This window comes from Salvia splendens, chromosome 11, assembly GCF_004379255.2.
Source record: "Salvia splendens isolate huo1 chromosome 11, SspV2, whole genome shotgun sequence".
Classification (NCBI taxonomy): domain Eukaryota; kingdom Viridiplantae; phylum Streptophyta; class Magnoliopsida; order Lamiales; family Lamiaceae; genus Salvia; species Salvia splendens.
This window is the reverse complement of record NC_056042.1, coordinates 25,866,602-25,890,135: the sequence shown is the minus strand read 5'-3', so window position 1 is coordinate 25,890,135 and position 23,534 is coordinate 25,866,602. Positions and strand designations below refer to the sequence as shown.

At 39.3% G+C, this 23,534-nt stretch overlaps 1 protein-coding gene across 1 annotated transcript; it reads left to right on the top strand.

The window, feature by feature from the left end:
* Positions 1–382: 382 nt before the first annotated feature.
* Positions 383–4,447, top strand: LOC121755819 (ankyrin repeat protein SKIP35-like). The gene is made up of 4 exons (XM_042151221.1): positions 383–500; positions 755–1,887; positions 2,348–2,780; positions 3,434–4,447. The coding sequence occupies exons 2-4, from the start codon at positions 1,190–1,192 to the stop codon at positions 4,226–4,228; spliced, it is 1,926 nt and encodes a 641-aa protein (XP_042007155.1). The 5' UTR covers positions 383–500; positions 755–1,189; the 3' UTR covers positions 4,229–4,447.
* Positions 4,448–23,534: the final 19,087 nt, after the last annotated feature.

The following is a 23,534-nucleotide window of genomic DNA, read 5'->3' as shown; positions in this document are numbered from 1 at the left end:
TTGATTTACAGTGTGCATTCTAAATCAGGTGGATTATATTTCTTGATATTCATAGTAATATCATTATATCAACATAAACAATCAGTAGTTTAGATCCAAGTCATGTTAACTTTATTAGGATAACAATCGAATCTCCAAATTTGCAAAACAATAAAGTAATTCTGAATGGCTTATAATATATAAACGGTTATTTAAAAAACCATAATGGTTAAGAATCTGATTCTGTTAGCATGTTTAATTTTTTATTTACCGTTATGTGCTATTGATTTCTTTCTTTGATTCTGTTATAACCAATTATATATTAAAAATAATTGTATTAATTTATAAGGAAATAAAAGAAGAAGAAAAAATGTGAAAATGGTAATGGGAAAAACAGCAATTTTGGTGAAAAAAAACAGAAGAAAACAAAAGAGCTGAGGAGTTAGGACCATACACAGAGAGACAGGCGCAACCACCAACATGGCTTCTCTCTCTACCTCTCTCCACTCATAATTATTTAGGTTTGTTTTTTCCTCTCTCTATTTTTCTTTTTCTTTTTGTTTTTTATTTTTGGATGAAATTGTTTCTGCAATATCTTTGATTCTAGTTCGTGTTATTCTGTTTAATTATTGTATGCAAGTATTCGGAGTTGCGTTCATTCATTTTGTGCGCTATTCCCTTTTCTTCTTCCCGTTTCCATTATCAATTTGGTATTTACTTTTCATCTTTTTGAGGTAATTTTGTTTTTATTGATGTGTGAAATTTTTGGCATTAGGAATTTGGTAGAGGGATCTGCTTCTGATATTTGGAGGTTTGAAGGTTTGGAGGTGAAGGGGAATATTTGATTTTGGAGGTGATTAGGAAGATGGCAGAAGTTTTCGTATGAATCAAGGATAGAAGGCTGAATTTGTCATCGGAATTTGGATATCTGTCCTTGGGATTTCTACTCTTATGTAAATCTTTGTTGTTTGCCTTTTTGGGTGTATAAATTGGATGTTTTATTTGTTTGTTTATGGAGAAGGGTTTTGATCGAGCTTGAGATTTCGAAGTTTAGATTTGGGATTTCCTTATTTGTACTACTGATTGAGTAAATAGGTATTCTTGGTCTGAGATTTTCTGTGGAAGTACAGGAATGGGTGAAAGTTGGAAAAACTGAGTTTTCTTAAGTTCTTTTTGCTTCCTTTCCAGTCGTGTTGCGAGCTTGAGATCAATGGAAACAAAGAAGGTGCCTGTATTTGAAATAGAAGGTGGGGCTCGAAGTGAAATTGAATGCAGAGGGTTAGACATAGAGAAACAGATCAGTATGGATGAGCCTCAGTGTTCTGAGATTGAAATGATGGAAATGGAAACTGCTGAGACTGAGATACCGAGGATGTGCGATGAGGGCAAACATGGATCTGAGATTGTTTCCTTTAGTTCGAACAAGGGTGAGGGAGGAAGTCATGAAAATGTTGTTTTCTCAAGAGAAGTTCCTCTTGCCGTTAAGGAAGATGTCAGCATTAGCTCTTGTAGCTGTGGGGCTGAGAAACTGAAATCCAGATTGGCTGCTTCTGATTCTCTTCCTGGAAAGAGTGGGAGGAAGCTTAGTCGACAAGATAGAATTGAATTGGGTCGGTTGTTTCAGGGTGCTGTGAGTTCCCATGATTGGGAGCTTGCTGAGAGTTTGATCTTGTTGGCTGATCCACAGACTCTAAATGATGCACTGTGCATAGCTTTGGATTCAATCTGGTTTTTGAGCACACAACAAGAATTATATGGAATTACTGGATTAATCAAGAAAATTATTGCTAATGGGGCATATGACTTCACCCGAGCAGCACTCAGGACTTCATTTCTTGCTTCATGTGTTTCTGCTTGCCAAAGTCGCACAATGAGCCTTGCTGACACTGTTACTGTTATGGCGCAAAGGTATGTAAGAGACCTTTGTCAACACACCCTCATTCATATGTATAATTATATATGAGTGTTGTAGCCTTGTAGGACTGCTCAATAGGTAGGATTTTATATTTTTAATTGAATTATTTGTCATAAATCAATTGAGTTAGATGCTTCGAGTAACTTGGAACCTTTGTCTGCCTCTCTTGCTCTCGAATCTCAGGAAATTAAATAACTGAACTCTCCAATTTGCTTGTACTGTCTGGTAATCAGTTTGGAAAGTAATTTTCAGCTTGTGCTAAATGCTGCTAGGCCTTTCTGTCGTACTAATATTATTGGGGTCTAATCTTGGGTGAATTGCTCATATAAAATATCAAAATCCACTTTATAATTTATAGAAATATAATTGATATCTTGGCTGCTGTGCTTCTGCGCTGTTCCTTACTGACATTCTTCCATATGTTCTGAGCATTTCCACCATCCATCGTTGCAGGTTACATGAAAGGCTTCAAGAGTGCAATGGGGATGAAGTCTTGAAGGCTGAAGCTGGCGCTAAAGTTCAGAAATTTACTGAGTGGGCTCTTAAATGTATAAGTTTCCATTCTCGCTGCCAGGGAAACAGGGACAGAGTAGGCCATAATTCTCCTGTTGAGATTCAACTACAGCTATCTGCTTTCAAGACCTTCCTAGATCTTGCAGGCAACCATCTTACTGGGAAGGATTTCACTGAAGCATTTGATGCAGCTTGCTTCCCACTTACTCTCTTCTCTAGCTCATTTGATCCTGGATGGGCATCAGGTATATCAGCTACTGCAATCCAAGGGTTACTGGGCATGCTAGTCGAGGGGGGCGCAGACAATGTTAACCAGTGTTTTTTGGAGGCTTCACGTTTTGGGAGTACTGAACTTGTTCGCATTTTATTGCAGGTATCTTTTCTGATGTCTATTGATAAGCAATGCTTTTACTAACTAGTATATGGTTGCTGTGTGAATACTTTTTTGGTTCCCACCCTTGGGGAGAAGTGATGGTTTGATTTGTTCATTGGTCATTGCTTTATTGTTGACTCTTTTCTCACTTAAATCTATCTACGTATGGTTTTTGTTTATCTTCCATTTTACTACAACTTTACATAATCATTATGTTGATGCATTTTTGCAAATCCATTAATAACCTGAAACCATCGCTATTGTAGTAGGAACTACAAACCAAAATGGTCTGTAGAATGTGACTAAATGGATGATGGCTAGGCTTAATTCTCGAAATTTCATACTCCAGTGTATTCTTACTTCATTCCACCATAAGCCTGCTCAATCTATCACAGCACACACCGAATGCCTACTATCGGTCACTTGTCCCAGCACCATCTACATAGCATGTAATATGACCTTGCCTAAGATAATCAGTACGGGTCAGAATGCCAATTAGTTTTCAAATATCCCATCACTTGAAATTTTTTGATGAATGCTCTTGCATTAAAACTCACAACTGGAAAAGTAACATCACATGACTTCTTTGGAAGGAAAGTTATTTTTTAGTATATTTTGCTTCGTTGCTTACTCGTTTCCATATTGTGTACTAGATTGCTCAAAGGAACAGCTTGGATGTGGATGTTGATCTGGCATTGGGCTTTGCTTCACATTATGGTAAAATAGGCACTATGGAATGTTTAATCGAAGAGGGTAATGCTATGGCTTTCTTGGGTCCTCTGATGAGAGCTGCTGAGAGGGGCTGCATGTCGGTCGTGCAGTGGTTCGTCCAAAGGGGTTGCCGAGACATGGAGCTCTGTCTCGCCCTTACAGCTGCCACGTCAAGCAGTCAAGTAGGTGTGGCATCATATCTGCTCCCTCACGTTCCTCAGCACGTTCTTGCTGCCCTGAGTATTGAAATACTCAAGGCAGCTGGTGAGCGGAGTGGAGGCTCTCTCGACGGTGTAGCATTCCTCCTCCACTCAGACTTTCTAGGGGACCCCGTGGCAACCTATGCGGTTGCAGACAGCATCGCCAGATCAGAAGATGAAGGGATCGCTCCGGAGTTGAGGGCTTTTCTCAAAGAACACTGGTCCGATGTGGCTTTCTTGGAAGGACTAAGAGAAGGAGAGCTACACTTCTCGAACCTAGTCCAGATTCTGAGATGGGGCGAGTCGCCTGTTTGTTTGAGGGGTCTGCCAGTGCCTCTGAGGGTGGCGATAGCGTACCTGCCTCTGTATAGGGAGTGTGTGAAGGCGGGAGGGGGGCTGCTGTCGCAAAGGCATCGGGGGCAGCTGGTGGAAGCGGCCAGGCGGCTGGAAGGGGTGGTCCTGGATGAGCCGGGGCAAAGGAGAGAATTGCTGGCAGTGATGGAGCGTCATCTACCTCCAGTTTTCATCACTACTTGAGGTTGGAGAAAATCAGTGTATCTTTTCTCTCAGTGGTATAGAAAAATAATGAAATTTTAGACATGCTTACGATGTTAGGTAGCTTTTGTCCTAGTTTTTTTGCTCTTTAGAGGCACTTTGTGCAAGAGAAGAGTGTATGAAATGGCTGGAAAACCTGATGAACTCGGGCATTATATGCTGATTTGCTCTCAATTCAACTTCACTTCAATTGCCAAATAATCAACTAAATGGATAATCATCATCTCATGAACCAAAGCTATTTGTGGCTAGTGATAGATCTCTTTTCAAGTTCCAAGTTATTCAGTAGCCTAATGATCTTAATCAAATTTTAATTTTAATTAAAAGATTTTTATTTATGATTATTGAACTTCACACTCCGGTGCAAATTTGGTCATGGGCTCAACGTATTATCGTTATATCATGGATTAACAGAACAATATCACACTACTCCTGCCATCGCCAAAAATTATACTCGATTAATCCCAAAAAGTTTGTCACTTATTTCCAGTTTTGTTCGTTCTACAAAGTTTGTCATATTTCACTTTTATCATTTATGAATCACTAACTCATTCTCACTCACATTCAATTTAACTTTTTCAACCCATTTTTTATTACTCCTACATTTCTTAAAATTCGTGTCGGATCAAAACATGATAGAATGGAGGTAGAGACGGAACTGGAAACTAAAGTAGGTAAGAGAATAAAGTAAAAGAGATGAAATGCATTACTCCATCCGTCCCACTCTAGCATTCCCAATTACTTGTGGGCACTCGTTTTATAAAAATGATAATAAATAGTTAAAAGTGGATAAATGGTAAAGTAAAAGAGAGAATAATGTAGTAAAGACTCTTCTCTACATTTTTTCAATCATTTTTTTCTTTCTATCACTCTTTTACTTTACCAATTGTGTATTAAAACACGTATCGTTTCAAATGTTGTCTATTTTTTATGGACAGAAGGAGTATTAGTTTTGTAACAAAATGTGAGTATTATAAATTAGTGAAATGAGAGGTCCATCACTAAAAGTAGTAAAAGGAAATGTGAGAAGTATTGATGTACGAAAAAAAAACTTAGTGATAAGTAATGGCAGAAAGGAATATTAAATGTTAAATTAGACATTTATTGACAGAAGAATGATATATACAATGGAGCGGCGGATGGAGGTGGGGTCGCGTGGGGTCGGCCGACCCCACCGCCGACTACGTCGACATTGGGATAAAATTACCCTTCATCAACCTCCGACCCCACGGCGTTCAAACCCCTGCCCCGTCGCCTACTCTTCGTCGTCATTCTTCACTTCTGATCTCTGAAGCGGTGGAGCTTATTATCTAACAAAAACTCCCACCGCCCATTCTCTGCAAGAAAAAACTCTCACCGCCCGCTTATTCTCTAATTTTAATTAAAAGTAGGTTGTCTTACAAGTGGGCCTTTTATTAGGTTTATAAAACTTGTGTTTTTACAGCCTAATATACTTTTTTTTAATATTATTCCAATTCCTAACAAATTCAAGCAGAATTAAAAATTTGACTTCTGATAGGCGATGGTAGTAATTTTGAAGTAACCAATTCTTGCTGAGCATTTGCAGAAAGAATTATTTTTTTTCTGATTTTATAGTAATAATCATTTTTTTTATTTTTTAAAAAATTTCTTTTATTAGCTGATTCTATTTACCCTAACTTAAATAATAGATATCATAATTATCCTTGTATTTTACTACAGACTTAAATGATTTGTTTTAAATCTATTAAAGTATTGATTTTCGTTACTTTACTTCTAGGTTAATGGGAAAAAAGCCTCATGTTTTTATCTATTCTTCTAATGTTGAACAAAAACCACAACAATTGAAAAATCATAGAGTGGTTGATAACAATCTTGACGAGATTAAAATTGATAAAAGAAAAATTAAGGTTGATCTAAGATTACGATATTCTATTGATAGTTTTTATGTGAACATTGGAGATCATATTCGTAGAGAATATGTAGTCAAAGGTCCTTGTCAATCAAAAGACCATGATTTCCAAAATAACTAACTAGAAACTCAAAAGATATGAGAAGTTTTAGGATGTTTGTATAAAGACTATGTTTGACTTGAATATAGTATGAAAAAAGATGTTGGATATTGCTTTCGGTATTTTTTTTCAAGCGCGATTATTTATATTTTAATATTTTATTAGAAATAATTATTTAAATATTATATTGTTTTTAGTTCGACCCCACGGTTATAAATTCCTGGATCCGCCCTACCATCATTTACTTTTGCATCTACATGTTATTAACATGTTTCATTCTTCGTTAACAATAACTTTGTCTTACTATTTGTCTCCAATTTTTTAAAATTTTCATGAGATAGCGTCAATATTAGAGATTCTTGCTTACCAACTTTTCCTCAGTTTTACAATTCCAACCGATTGATCATGAAACTTGTAGGAGTATATTTTATAACTAGTAACTCTTGTTAAAGTTTGAATACATAACTATATCAGTTTGTAAATATATCAATATCAGTTTGATATTATAAAATATAATAAAATTAGTTTCTAGTCTCAATATCAGGAACTTGTATTAATAAACCTATCTGAAACGACTTTTTATTCCCAAAAGTTTTTCATTTAACAAACACTACCGATCTTTTATGACTAATCCTTGAAAATTTCCCAATATATATCTCATACCTTACAATTTGAAATATGAAGAAAAGGGTTTTGCGAGTAACACTAACTCCTCCACCCCTCTATGCTTAATCTAACAATAGTAGAAAATGATGGTAATTTGAATAAGTAACGATACAAAAAAGGTGCAATCTAGAGACAAGTAGAGGGCATGAAAGCCAAGAAGAAGAGAAGCTCGAGAATGAGAATAGGCAGCAGCAGCAGCAGAAACGGCGGCGGCGGCGGCAGAATGAGCAACGACACCGTGAGGCAAGCAAGCATCACCACCGACTCCAACGTGAAATACTTATACATATCTCCAATCATTGCTTATACATATCTCCAATCATTGCTTAATTCAAGCTTCATACTTATGCACTCTATGTTTTCCAGACATAGTTCATAGTCTCATACTTATACATATCTCCAATCATTGCTTAATTCAAGCTTCATATGGATTCTACATTTGCAACGAAGTTCAAAATTCCACATTTCACCTTCATAATGATTCTATACGATACCTCGTACTTCATCAATCATGAATTATCATCACATAAAACGTCATTCATATATTGTGCAGTCAAACATGTTTGTCCATATAAACCATTTGGCATTCCATAGCATTTCATCCAGCGTATATTAATATTTAAAATAGTAACTCAATCAATCCATCGTCCATTGAATCATATTTCATAAATCATACAGTTCATGGATATCTGTATCACAATCACAAAATTGCAACTATGCACTCATCATGCTTTGCATTCATAGTTTCGAAATCATGCAATTTCGACCACATAGGCATAAAAATAAATTACCGCTCAAGTAATCAACATGTATGTCCTTCAAGTTAAATTCGTAGTTCAACCATGTAATAACAAGTCTCCGCCTCAAGCATGCGATTCATATTCACACTTCAATATCCATCACATTCAACGCATTCAATCACATACTCCCATAGTGTCTCACATCTCATATGACCACAATATTTTCCAAAAGCCATAGTATTTACTTTAAATTTCCAATAGGCCCAAAATTGCCATTTTTCCAATGAACCATTTTTTTTTCCATTGAATTTCAAATTTTTCAGTAATTCATTTCAAAAGTCGCCAAAATATTCTTACCTCTTCTTTCGTGGTTGGGCGTGACGAGTTGTGGTGTTGAGCCTTCGACGTTTAACACTTTAGCCAATTAGTACAAGGATAGATTTTGACTCAAAAGACTCTTGGGTCCAGAGCGGAAAGAAACTGAGGCTCTAATACCAAACTGTCACGACCGCCCCTTAGGGTTAATAAATACGGGCGATCGTGATTAAAAGAATTAGATAGAAGGACGAAAAGAAATAGAGTTTCAACACAAGTTGGACCAACAATTAATATCCAAATAAATAACCAAGAGTTTAATATTATCCAACAAGAAATTCAGAATATCCATTACCCTAACAATTAAAGTTGTCGGCCCAAATAAATCATAATCAAACGACATGTCACAGCGGAAACGACCAAGAGAAAGAGTGACGTCATGTGTGAAGACACAACGACACTCAAGGTTCAAAGACATCAATAATATATTAAATTCACTTGCTCAACACCACCACATCCTCGTCGCCGCTCAACATGCACATAGGGAAAACACATGCAGGGCTGAGTACCATAAGAATACTCAATGGGCTCATGCCGAAAACATTTTCAATAAAAGTTGTCAATTTATCATGCCATACTTAAGTAACCGTCGGGGTTTAGCTTTAGAAAGGCCCGAGGCACTAAAATCATTTTCCCATAGTAAAAGTCGACTGATCAGTCATTTTCCCATAGACGTTTACCATATCTGCCAATACATGACTTGGAATGTGGCCACAAACCAAGCCACTAGACCGGCCAGCCCGTACGCTAGCACACGTCTACCATAGGTGTACACTAGTCCAGGTAGGGTTTGCGGCCCCACGTGGACCCGAATTCGATTTATATAACAACGGCACATAGCCATACCAGATAGGCACGTAAAACACAAATCACGGCATGATAAAATCATTTTAAACCACCCTTATCTCTCCACGGTCATACGTAAAAGAGTTTAGTAAAATAAAAACCCACACATAGGGTAGGGTAGAAAAGAAGCCCACCTCGAGTGCTTAATTTGAAATTACTTTCTTTCCCTTGCGATCACGATTCCCTTGCGATGATTCACCTTTAACAATTTATATAATAGATAAATCAACACATTGCTTCAAACAAATAACTAAAACAAAAAGAAATGCATGCATCCTAAGCAAGTCTTTTATCTCGGTTTTCGATTGTTCGACGGCCGCTTATGCTCCCAATTTCCACCGTTGGCTCCTCGTATTTTCTTAATAATATCGAGATAAAATCCCCAAAATTAATTTAATTATTACTAAAAGATTTAATTAGTTATTGGCCCAAAGATTTAATTATTTCCCCCCTTATATCTCCAACTAAAATTTTGAAGCCCAACAATTAAATGGAACCCATAGTTAAATAATTCCACCTATGTCAATTAATGAAGCCCAAACAAAAGAAAGAGCCCAACAAGGATTTACCAACCCCCATTCTCCTCACAATCGGTCAACTCCTCTCTCCATCATCCCCAACTTACAACAAAATCCCTAATTGAAGAAGAACCCCAATTCTTTTCGTTGCCTCACTCAATCCCATACATCATTGCCGTCGTCTCACTTTCGTTCTGCTCAGCCGAGGCTACAGCTATCCGCTCGCCGCCTTCAGTCGCACCCCGCCGCGTCGACCCTCTCGCCGGCGGTCAGTCTTCACCAGCTTTGCCAGGCTCCGTCGCCCGACGCCGCTGCTGCCGTCGGGCTCCTCCGCCGCATCGTTCCAGCCTTCTCCAGCGACGAGGGCGAGTTTCTCCGCCGTCGATCAGTCACCGCAGACTGCCGTCTCCGACCTGACTTGCTGCAGCGCCGCCTTAAGTCAAACATCGCCGTCGGTTCGCGCAGCTGTCCGAACTTGCCCCGACTAGCTCCGAAACGACACCGCGCAGCCTCTAGACCAACCCGAACCGCCCCGCACAACCCCGAAGATAAGTTCCAGTTCAGTTTCGTTTGTGTGATCAATCAAAATTCAACTTTTCTTGCGATTAAAGTTTGTAAGCTTAGTGGAGGGTTCGAATGGTATTAAATCCTTATGTTTTATTCACAACGTGAGGGTTCGGTCGAGAGTTGACAGATAGGGGAAAACTAAGTCCATGAATTATGTGAAAAGCTCACGAATTGGAGAATTGAAATTGTATACCATGCTCTTGTATGAAGTACAACATAGGGATTTGAATTGGGAGGAAGTATACCTTAAACAGGTTTGAGAAAACAACCGCCAGCTCCGTCTTTCAAGTCTTGTTTCACGGTTTCTGCCGGAAGAATATTGAATGAGTTGATTTCAAAGCATGTAGAAAAGAGAGGAAATTTTTGCAGAGTTTACCTTGAATCAAAGTTGAGAAGAATGAAGCTTGTTTTCTTGATTGCAGAGAATGATAGGAGAGAAAAATGCTTCTGACGTGAATATTATGGAGGGGGGTTACAGATATGGGAGAGATTTGGGGAGAGAGGGAGCGGTTTCAACGTGGGTTGAGGGAGGGGATTCGAATTTTTCTCTTTTTTTTTTTTCTTATTTTTGATTTAATTGAATTTATTTGGTATTTTATTTGTAGAGTACGGAGGAGGAATATCTTTTCACGGAGGAGGAAGATATCTGCAGGATCTTTAATTAATATTTGAATTAAAGATATTTTATTTTAATTAGTTTAGTTTAAATCACAGCCCATTGTATTTTATTTTAATTTGTGCCGTCCACGATTTATTTATCACGGACTGGACCTTTATATTATTTATTTGATTTATCGGATCCAACACGGAATTGAGTCCAATAAATATTCCTCACGGACAGGAATTATTTAAATTCGTAAAATCATTTATTTCACAAATCTCTAGCCCAACAACAATTAATTTGCCGACAATTAATTCACGGCTTCGCAAAAATAATAGCATTAAAAACCAGTAAATTAGGGTTCACAAATTAGGTTTATAAAAACGGGGCGTTACACTTTTTGTAGTCACCATCTTCAACTTGTCTCCTCAACCACTGCGCAAAACCCATTTCCGTTTCACTTTCTCAAACCTCTCCATCTCTTCATTCTCGACAACCGCCTCTCACTGCCTCACTTCTTTTCTCTATGCTAGTCTCCTCGTAATCTCACTGCGTTGGGTCGGAGGCTGATGAAAGGAGCTTTCCAGCGGAACTCCGAGGCCGATGGTGGGGTCGGCCGACCCCGTCCGACCCCACCTGGATCCGCCGATGGTGAAGAGTATTAGTGCTACTAAAGATCTTATTATGTAAATGAAATTAAATGAAGCAGGGTGTATAATTACTAAAATAGAAATTGTATAGTACTTTTTATATAAACACAGAACTAAAATTATTATAGACTGTCTGAGAAGTAATAAACTTTGAAACAAAAAATAAATAACTGATTTTGTTATCATAGAAATATCAAATTAGTGGTAATACGTTTGTGTATATTGTTGTGTAATTAAAATGTGTCCTATTATCAAATTACTACAATCATAATAAAAATATCTTCTCAAAATCTCGAATTTAAAATTTTATAAATTTCGAGTTTTATTTTTCACCGACCATAGTAGATACATACGTGAATGGAGATGTGTGATATTGTGTTGGACAAAAGCAAATAATGAATTAATGAATAGAATAAAAATGGGCACATTGAGGAGCATCTCATGTGTGGTGTTGTGTGCCCTCTCTTATTTATTCAATGCATACTCAATATTTCTAATCCTCGTACAAAATCTCCACCAACTGTATACAATTATGGTATTAATATCAATTAACAAAAAGTTTAGTTATAACCAACTTTTAAAAAATATCCCAAAACCTTTAAATAATTATAATTATCTCAATTTATATTATTTTCTAACACAAAATATATCAAATTAAAGATAATTTTATAAGGATTCTAACTAGATCTCACTTGTATAGATTCCGATGTCAAAATTTGAATTTTTTTTAAATTTTCGTATTTTTGAATAAACAGCTCAATGTCAATGATCATAATATGTCAATGTAATGCATATACAATGTCAATGCTAAATTTTGTTGACATATTCAATGAATCGTATTGATATATTGACATTTTGATCCAAAATCCAAATTTTGATAGTTTCTTATCTTTTTAAATTTAAATAATAATAAAATGAAATTACACATGACAATTTTAGACCACTAGATTTCTACAAATCTTATGATTCTAAATTAGTTGTAGTTAGCATATATATATATATATATATAGGATTGTGATCAAGATAGAACCATTCTTAAACGTAGAACCATTCTTAAACGTAGAACAAATGCCAAACGGAGGTCGTTAGATCTTTTAATCCAATGGTGTTGATTTGCACAGCAACTTCCCATTACAACCAAAACTATTATTAATGGGTGAATGCAGAGAAGTGAAAAAATAAAGCATGCATGGACTCTTCTTCGTTTCATTCATTCTTCCATCAACATGTGAGTTTTTTCACATGTTGAGTCCGGAATGTCGTGAAAACATAGTCTAATATGTATGATTTTTAATCTTGACCGTCATTTTTTCCTCATCCAATGAATAAAATATGTAGAGTTCTAGGTTCTACACTTAAGACTGGTTCTATCTTTAACGCAACCCTATATATATATATATATATATGAAAATGATCAATACAAAACTTGATCTCAATACAAAATCCAGACCAAATCCTGACCATGAGATTTGACAATCCAATGGTCAATAATTAAACAAAAACACGGAGGGTCATTGTAAAGCAGTTTTAGGTCATATTATAAACTTTGGGTTTGAGGTCATGTTAAGATTATTTCATGTCATTCTTACTATAATGACGTAAAAATAAGCTTACAATGACCTAAAAATGACTTTTGTATGCTTGGTTCTGCATTTTTGTATTAAGAATGATTTTGCATGGATCAAAACCATATATATATATATATATATATATATATATATATATATATATATATATATATATATATATATATATATATATATATAGATGTATTCATATCCTTTTTCCATCTTTTGTTCTGTTGTCCTTCTTAATCTCGGCCATTCAATCCAGATCTGATGGTTGATTTTGATGCCACTTGTAATTAGTTTAATTATTAAAAAAAACTGAAAAGGTCAAGAATGGAAGATCAATTTCACGCCAGTTATTCCCTTCCCATATTTCACACTATATTTTTGTTTGTGGGATTTGTTTTCCTTAATTACGACATAAATACGGCGATCACTTATGGGATCCATTATGCGCTGATTCTGCAGTCTACGAATCAAGGTTCTCGGCAAGGGGATGTTGCCGAATAATCTCCCTATAGTCTTCAAGGCCAAGTTTATCTCCAAAACGGCGGAGAAGAAGATCAAGGAAGCCGGCGGCGCAGTGCTTCTCACTGCTTAAGGTTATTGATTCTATTTCTGATTTATTGTTTCACTTTAGAAATATTCGAATTTCAGTGGTTTATGATCGAGTTTTGGACTTTTAGGATTTTTGCGATCGATGGATGTTGTTGAATTGGTTTCCGTAATGTTCTTCTTTAGTTTATTGCTCTGGATCTGATCTGATTTACTTCCGTATCTAATAGTACTATTTGATTGATAGATTTGAAATTGTAGAATCGCATAACAAATCTAGGAGCATTAATTAGGATGAATCAATCCAAACGAAACGATCCTGAATGGTAAATGAACAATTTCAGTCATTCATCTAAGGTTTAGAAAGCATATCGGCCAGGTAGTAGTTTTTAACTGATACACATAATGTACATATTATATTATATAATGGTTGTTTTAGGTTCTGTAATGCATGATTTGTGATTTGTAATGTACATTTTTACTGACCAGTTTAATTTAAATTTGGCCGTGTTTGATAGATCGGCACACGTTTCTTGTTTTCCCCAAGAGTTTAACAATCCTTGGGGGTAGGGTGTTGTAATAGCCGAGACCTAGATTTCCGAGAACTCTTGTGAAATAAATACCAGCTTTTATTTATTAATGTGAATGAAAGAGTATTTGTTTATTCCTTGAGTAAAAGAAATGCAGTTACATAGAATTTCAAGGCTATTGTCTTAGCTTACAAGAATGATAATAAGTAAACAAAGAAAACTAGTCTTTTACATGGCAGAGAAAGGAAGTTTCAAAGAGATCTATGCCTTTACAAACAAGAAATGGTAGAAGACTTCATTGGTCTCTTCCGCAAGCGGTCTCGGCCAGAAATGTAGGAAGCCCGAGAGGGCGAGATCACGAGGAAGACAGCCCCGGTAGCTGGTTCAGACACCGCCAACGCCGAGCAAATTGGTCGAGACCGAACCAGGATGAGGGGTTGTGCCTCCATCACTCCTCAAGCTGATTAAAGGCTGCAGTAAAGCAGCTGCACAGCTCCTCCAAACGGCCACAACAGAGTATTCAGGGGAAGTTTGCTGCCATTCCTTGTGCACCTGCCACAAAGCAACAGAAGCAATAAATAAACCTAGTACTACTTCTCATATGGAGACAAATACAGTTAAGAAGTACAGCAAGGAAATGCAAGGATTTAAGCACATATCCAGCTGTGAAATCAGAGCACGACCAGGAGCCATAAGCTCATCAATTTCACGAGTACACAGCCTGCAAGCTGCAGGGATGGCAGCCAACATAGGGCAGCCTTAAGGCTCCTTCTCTCCAGTCAAGCAACAAACTCTTGCAGCTTTCAGTTACACCCCACCTATAAATGTAAATAGCCCTCAACCTCTTTCTCCCTTTCCCATCTCCACAAATCAATTGTAATACAGTGAGGCTTAGAGTGGGAGGGACCGAAGTAGCAAGAGGGAGTAGAGGGGATCAAAGCCGGGAGAAAGGGACAACAAGATACGCAACAGCGAAGGTAAAACCTCCTTCGAACTCTTCTTAAACCCATGTCATCATGTAAGCATGTGCAGCATATTAGACCAAGAACATGCCTCAAATCAGAACCCTAGTGCAACTAGATCCACTGCAAACCCCAATAGAACGAAATGGATAATAAAAAGTAGAAGACTTAGCTTCGGCTAGAAGGAAGCGGTAGACGGAGTCCGTAGGCTGCCGTAAGGCAAGCTGAGCGTGCGACAGCTCGGCTGAGGGAGTCGTGCGGCGAAGCCGTGCCTTTCGAACCAGCAGCGACTCAGCGACGTCGGCGGAAGCCTCGCGAGGCGACGGCGAACACCGCTGACTCCGGCAGCGGCTGTGCTAGCGCCGGAGAACGATGAGGCTGCCTCGCGGAGGGGGGCAGCGACGAGAGGAGCCGTGCGACGAGATCACCAGGACAGCAGCGACGGCCGCGGTGCCGTGCTGACTCCACCAGGCCATCGACGGCGCCTGCTAGGCTGTTTCGACCTACTGGAGTCGTCGGTGGTGGCGGTGGCTCGCTGCTTGCCGGGATTTGACCAGGAAGGCGGTGGTGATGGACTGTGATGTCGACGAAGAACGAGGAAGGGGTGGAGGCTAGGGTTTCCCGTCGAAACTCCTTCAATTTTGGGGGAAAAGTTTCGAAAATGAAAGAGAGAGATGGAGGGGGGGGTCGACAGCTTTGGGGTATGGAGTTGGGCCTCCCCAATATTTTAAAACACTTGGGCCTGGAATTAATTAAGTTGGGCCAGATTCAACAGAAATTAAAATGGGCCACTGCCCTTATTTAATTAGTTTGGACCACAAAGCTTAATTTTGGTTGGAACCATTATCTTAGATTAATTCCAAGAGTTAATGGAATTAATTCCTTAAGCCACGGAAGAAAAGAACTTATAAGCCGTGAGTGAAATAAAAGCCAATAAATAATTAAGCGGACTTTAATAGTCACAAAAAGTATTTTAAAAATACTTAAGAATAATCCGGGAATATATATTATACCCAAACAGATCAGTCGGTTTCGGAACAAATTAAATCGCCGATTTAATTAAAGGTTTTAGATCTCTAATATTTAGAAAGAAAGAGATAAAATAAAAGATCACGCTTAGGCATGCATTCATGCAAGATCAATGATTACTTAAAGCCTAATTTAAGTATATTATTTTTGAAAAGGGACGTCGTCGCTCGACGAGTAAATCTCAAGTCAGACAGTGCCCGTTTGAAAGAGTTAAGCAAACGAGGTGGGCTTTTCTATCCTACATTATGTGTGGGCTTTCTTTTTCAGAATTTATGTGAAAAGCATGAATATTTTCAGTAAGTTGTCATGCCATGTTTTGTTTTGTGATTGCCTATCTGTTAAATCGAATTCGGGTCCAGTAGGTCAGTAAATCCTACTCGGACTAGTGTACACGTACGGACCGTGAGCTAGCGCCAGGTTGGCCGGTCTAGGGGTCGTGAGCTAGCGCCAGGTTGGCCGGCCCAGTGGTCGTGGAATGTGGCCACATTCCCGATTCACACAGCTGATATGGCATATCATCAGAAGTTTAAAAGACTGCAGTCTATTTCAGAAAGAAATAAAAGATTTTAGTGACCGGGACTTGTTTTCAGAAAAACCCCGCGTTCACTCAGCTTGGCTGACAATTAAAAGAAAACAGTTTTCGGCATAAGCCACTGAGTATATCAAGTACTCAGCCCTGCATATTGTTTTCCTTAATGTGCAGGTTGATCGATCGAGGCAGAGGAGGTGTTGGGATAGAAGGCTAAATAAGTAGAAGGATAGCTGGTGTAGTATGTCTTCATACATATTATACCTGTCTTGGAACTCTTCCGTTGCGCAGACTTAGACTTGTTTTAGTAAAGACAATGTCCCAGAATTTACTCTGATTCAGTATTTTGTTATCTTTATAACTTTCAGACAATGTTTCCTTAAATTAAGTAACTTATATGATGTGTTGAGACAGTTTAGTATTATTTAGTCGCGAAATAGCTGCACTTTCTTTGACTAGGGAGATGTGGTCGTGACAGAGTGGTATCAGAGCACTTTTCTTTCGCTCTGACCCAAGAACCTTCCTTCTAAGCCTCAGTCCAGAACAGTAGCACTAGGCTAGGAAGTGAACAGAATGATCAGTACAAGATCCCAACACCTCAGCTCGACACGATCAACTGCACCAGAAACAGGGGTCGACGCCCGCTCGTCCAGAAAAGAGAATTTTAAAGAAAGAAATTATTTTTTCTGTTCTGAGAAGGAAAATGAAAATTTTCTAGATTTTCAGAAAAGAAAAAAAAAAAAAAATTTCACAGCCCTTTTGGGAACGAAAATGTTTATTTGAAATGTTTGCGTGAGGCAACGTGATAGCTGATACTTTGCATAAGATATGCTTAATGTATCTGTGATTTATTTTCAAAGAGCTTGACAGAAATGTATAGCTGTCATGTGGGCCCATGTATGCGAACCTAGAGTGCTTTAGAAAAGTATCTTAGGTGAGACACATGCGACTAAAACCCATCAGTTTGGGCAAGCTTCAAATTCCAAGGAATTATGAGAAAGAAAAGACGAGCCAAAAAGTACTATTGTACTACTTATAGACAGCAATTAAAGGAAGTCCATTCTTTTAAGCACACAGATAGTATACATATATATATGTATACTAGACGATGAACCAAGAAGTTCCCAATGTCTTTACAAAGACCAAGTTATAACGAAAATAGTTTACTTTCAAGCCTGTTCGGGAGATGCATCCCTACACGGAAAGAGATCGTACCCGCGATCTAGTAAAGTGATCTAATGTGGCGTAACAAGCCCAAGTGGCTACGTGATCCAGAAGCGATACTTATAGCGTGCTACGAAGCACGATGGAGAATGTAATGTTTTACCAGAATCAGCGTTCTAAGTTATCGAGAACGATATGAAAGTATGACCTCCAGCTGCGGTTATCAGTTTAACAGCACGAGGAACCCCATCTTGGAATGTATGGTTTCCCAGAACGCGTTTATCATGTGCGAGCTCCACAAGAAAAACAAGGGAGTGTCACATAACTAGAACCGATGATTATAATCAATAGTACTTACTTGGATTCCCAATGAAATTCTTTCTAAGAGTCCTCCCAAAGGACGATATCCCCGTCTGTTCAGACTTTAGTTTGACTCCCAAGTAACATGTCAGTATTTCTTTTTCTATGCGAGGTAAGACTCACTTCCAGTTTATGGACTGCAGCCCTTTGACTCATCGTTCATAAAGAGTAAAGTTTTGACTGTGTAAGCTCCGGTCATAAATTCTAAGTTGCTTTTATCTATTACCTTCAGAATAAGCTTATTCTTCAGACATCGTCTATGGAGATTTCTGATTGTCTCACGTTTTGCAAGTAGTACGCCACTTTCATTCTTTCACGAAAGCGGTAACCCAGTTTCAGTTCCCAATTTTGGATACCTTTATGTTTCAAGCATCGTTATTTGTTGTTGTCTCCTTTGAGCCACAATATTGGAGATTTATATCTCGATTTCTTGGACCTATGCAATGAAATTTCATTCTTACGATGCTTACGTTGTGATCCCCAGAGTGATCAAGACAGTTAAACATTTTCCTCAGGGAATTTCATGTGGTGCTGGAACTTTTGTTTACCTCCCTATTTTGAAATCCTACAAAGGTGAAATTTTTCGACCTCGATTCCAGTACATGTATTATTCCTAGTCTCGGAATTTTTCTGCAGCTCGAAGTTAAGGCAAGCATATTGCACCTTTCCCTAACGAGCTTGCCCTAGCTGATTTTTCTGAATAGTTCATTTCAGTGCGTTGCCTTAATGAACCTATGAAATCATTGATGTGATTTTGTTATTCCATATCAAGATGCCTTTGAAGCATGATCAATGTTTCCTTCATTGCAATCGCCTACGTTTATAAATTTTCGCGGTTGATCATCTTAGGCGATGACATGTTTGAACCACTGTCCTTGATGCTCAGATCCTTTCAGTTTAATTGGACAACTATATTGTCCTATTTTGCAGCTTACTATGGGAATTTACAGTTAATTCATTTCCATCCAGTTTTCATGACCTATCTCATGATTATTTCTATCTCCCACCAGGGGTGAGCCTCAGCTTCTATGAGTTTGCCTGGAACCAGTTGAGCTACGTAGTTCTTTGAATGAACTCAATACTTACCTTCAAGGTCGATTATCGACGAAAATTCATATAAGTTGAACAAGAGATGTTATTCTAGTCCAGTTGGGTATTCAGTAGCCCTTCAAATTTTCAGTCATACTCTCTTGTGTGAATAATAATCCAAGTTAAGACTATTAGATTAATCATCGAGTTATTGATACGAGGCTAGCAGAAAAAGGCATGGTCTCAGTTTCTTTCAGATACGCATAATAAATACGTCCCCATGGAGACACGTGCAGGAAATGATGCACCAACCAGAAGCGTCGCATAACCGACAGCAAAGCGTTAAATACTTCGAATCTACGTACCGCTTGTGACAAGCAGGTGGAAGATCGAATATTTGGTTGTATAGAGAATCAACTAGCCTTGGGTAGAGAAATATCAAGGAATATTTGTGGATTAAATGATGTCCGAAGACGTAAAAGACCTATATGGTAGTTTGAACGATCAAAATGCTTACTCCGAGTAAGATAAGTAAGCCACAAGAACAAAGACTCAATCATGGGCATGTAACGAAAGCCATGGAGAAAGTACGAGTGTATTCGTAGTTTATGTTTGACGGAACAAATCCCATCAGCAAAAGGGATTCGTCTAAGAGGTGGCCAGGAAAAAGGCTAAAGCTGGAGAGACATTCGGGAAGAGGAACGCGTGATAGCACCGCTACCCTCACCGTCCCTACTATGAAGGGAGAAATTGAATTTTTCCTTTTAAAAGAAGTTATCGCAAGAGAACAGGATTTAGAGCCCTATAATATAGAGCAAGGGCAAACGTTGGCAATAAAATGCGACGAATTATTCTACGATATGCCACGTCTCAATTAAGCAGCTCAGAAATGAGCTGTCGATAGAGTTTTGTGTTAATCTGGACACGAGATCTAGATCACTTTGGAAAGTCATGCTAGATTATTTCACCATGAATCGCTCAGTCGAACCAAAAAGGGCATAGAGACAGTAGCATTGGGAGAAAGAAGCCAACACCTCCACATGCACTAAACCAATATTCAAGGATTGACGCGAGTAGAACAAGTCTGTACTAAATCATGACGAAAGAGTCGCAGTAAGCACAAAAGCACCTTGAAAGCGGTAAAAGTAGACTACCTCAACTGAGCGAGAGGTTACGAGATCATTATGGCAGCTCAATGACTACCTTTACGATCGATGCAAGCGTTAGAGAACTCAATACCTGGCGATGAAATCTAAGATTAGAAATAGCTTCATCACCCAGACGAAATGAATTACTAAAGGAATGACTTGAATCAGTCATATTATCTCAGTCACCATATAGAATGGCGCTCAAGAAATAAGAAGAACTTAAGATCCAGTTACAAGAATAAGTAGACCTGGGTTTCATCAGACCCAGTGTATCGTTTTTGGGCGCATCAGTACTCTTCATGAAGAAGAAGGATGGGACTTTGCGAATGTGTATCGACTATCGAGAGCTAAATAAGTTAACCCTCAAGAACAAGTACCTCTACCGAGAATCAACGACCTCTTCGACCAGCTGCGAGGAGCCAGCGTATTCTCGAAGATGGGCTTGAGATCGGGTTATCACTAGCTGGGAGTTCGACAAGACGGTATACCTAAGACTGCACTTCGCACCAGATATGACCATTACGAGTTTACGGTAATGCCTTTTTGGGCTTACAAACGCCCCAGCCGTGTTCATGAACCTAATGAACCGCGTGTTCCGCCCATATTTGGACAAGGTCGTCCTAGCTTTTAAAGACGACGTGCTCATGTACTCAAAGAACGAGAAGAAACACGAGGAGCGCTTGAGAACTACGTTAGAGACGTTAAGAGCCGAGAAGTTCTATGCTAAGTTTAGCAAGTGTGAGTTCTGGCTTAACAAAGTGAACTTTCTTGGACACATAGTGACAGCAGAAGGGATCCGAGTGGACCCCGCTAAAGTTGAAGCCGTGCAACGTTGGCAGTCACCAGCGACACCCAATGAAATTCGGAGTTTCCTAGGACTGGCAGGATACTACCGAAGATTTATTGAAGGATTTTCTAAAATAGCAAGGACGATGACACAACAACTCAAGAAAGGAGTTAAAGTCAATTGGACCCCAGAATGCGAAGCAAGCTTCCAGTTGTTAAAGGAAAAGTTGACCACAGCGCCAGTTCTAGCCGAGCCAGAAGCGGGAGTCGACTATGTGGTGTATACAGATGCATCGAAGGTCGGACTCGGGTGCGTGCTGATGCAGAAGGGCAAGGTGATAGCATATGCGTCACGCCAGTTGAGGCCGCACGAGTTGAACTACCCAACGCACGACTTGGAATTAGCAGCGGTGGTAGCAGATGCCTTGAGCAGAAAGACTGCACCTCAAATGGCTACTTTACTCACCCAGGAGGAAGAGCTTATCTCGGAATTTGCCAAGATGCGACTGGAAATAGTAAGAGACCCGGAGACAGTGGACAGCAGAATTTCCACCTTGGTCATAGAACCAGATTTAAGAGCCAGAATCATCGACACCCAGAGACGCGATGAGGCCCTAGAAAAGGTTCGTCTCATAATGGGGTCTGGAACAGGAGATAGTTACCGCGAAGAGGCGGATAACGCTCTCACTTTGAAGGAAGACTATGCGTACCCAACGATAATGCGCTTAGGAATGAGATCATGAGTGAAGCTCATGAGACGCCCTACACTGCCCATCCTGGAAGTACGAAGTTATATCAGGACTTGAAGAAGCAATTTTGGTGGGATGACATGAAGAGAAGCATAGCCTCGTTTGTAGAATGATGCCTGGTTTGCCAGCAAGTGAAGGCTTTACATCAACGCCCCTATGGGAAGTTGCAGCCTCTCGAGATTCCAGAATGGAAATGGGAGCATATAGCAATGGATTTTGTGACAGGATGGCCAAAATCACAACGAGGAAACACAGCCATCTGGGTGATTATAGATCGCCTCACCAAAAGTGCTCACTTCATACCAATTCGTATCACGTACGGATCAGACAAGTTGGCACAGATTTATGTGCAAGAGATTGTGCGCCTGCATGGTGTACCAGTAACGATCACTTCAGATCGAGATTCAAAATTTTCTTCTAGATTTTGGATAAGCCTACAGCAAGAGTTAGGCACTCAGCTGAATTTCAGCACAGCATTCCATCCACAGACGGACGGACAGTCCGAAAGGACGATTCAGACGCCGTAATGCTCGACCGTGGAGTAAGCTGGGAGCCAGTACTTCCACTTATAGAGTTTGCCTACAACAGTTACCAGGCAACTATTGATATGGCCCCATATGAGGCACTCTATGGGAAGAAGTGTAGATCACCACTTTACTGGGATGAAGTTGGTGAGAGAAAGATTCTCAGACCAGACTCGGTAGAGAAAATGATAGAAATTGTCCGACAGATCCGAGGGAGAATCAAGGAAGCTCAAGATAGACAGAAATCCTATGCAGATGCTCGCAGAACGGATTTACAGTTCAAAGCAGAGGAGACAAGGTCTTTCTGAAAGTATCCCCATCAAAAGGGATAACCAGATTTGGCGTCAAGGGCAAGCTGAAACCGCGTTTTATCGGACCTTACGAGATCCTAGAAACAGTCGGCCCTGTGGCGTACAGATTAGCGCTCCCGCCAAGCTTCGGGAATGTTCACAGTGTGTTTCATGTATCACAGTTGAGAAAGTACGTGTTTGATCCCAAACACATAGTGCACCAAGAAGAAATGGTGTTAGAACCAGATATGAGCTATGAAGAAAAGCCAGAAGCAATTCTGGACAGAAAAGTTAAAGAGTTGAGAAATAAAAATATTGTAACAATGAAAGTCCTATGGCAGCATCACGGCCGCGAGGAGGCGACGTGGGAGCTCGAGGACCAGATGAAAGAGAAGTATCCCCAGCTTTTTACCTAACCGAGACAAAATTTCGGGACGAAATTTTTGTTAAGGGGGGTAGAATGTAATAGCCGAGACCTAGATTTCCGAGAACTCTTGTGAAATAAATACCAGCTTTTATTTATTAATGTGAATGAAAGAGTATTTGTTTATTCCTTGAGTAAAAGAAATGCAGTTACATAGAATTTCAAGGCTATTGTCTTAGCTTACAAGAATGATAATAAGTAAACAAAGAAAACTAGTCTTTTACATGGCAGAGAAAGGAAGTTTCAAAGAGATCTATGCCTTTACAAACAAGAAATGGTAGAAGACTTCATTGGTCTCTTCCGCAAGCGGTCTCGGCCAGAAATGTAGGAAGCCCGAGAGGGCGAGATCACGAGGAAGACAGCCCCGGTAGCTGGTTCAGACACCGCCAACGCCGAGCAAATTGGTCGAGACCGAACCAGGATGAGGGGTTGTGCCTCCATCACTCCTCAAGCTGATTAAAGGCTGCAGTAAAGCAGCTGCACAGCTCCTCCAAACGGCCACAACAGAGTATTCAGGGGAAGTTTGCTGCCATTCCTTGTGCACCTGCCACAAAGCAACAGAAGCAATAAATAAACCTAGTACTACTTCTCATATGGAGACAAATACAGTTAAGAAGTACAGCAAGGAAATGCAAGGATTTAAGCACATATCCAGCTGTGAAATCAGAGCACGACCAGGAGCCATAA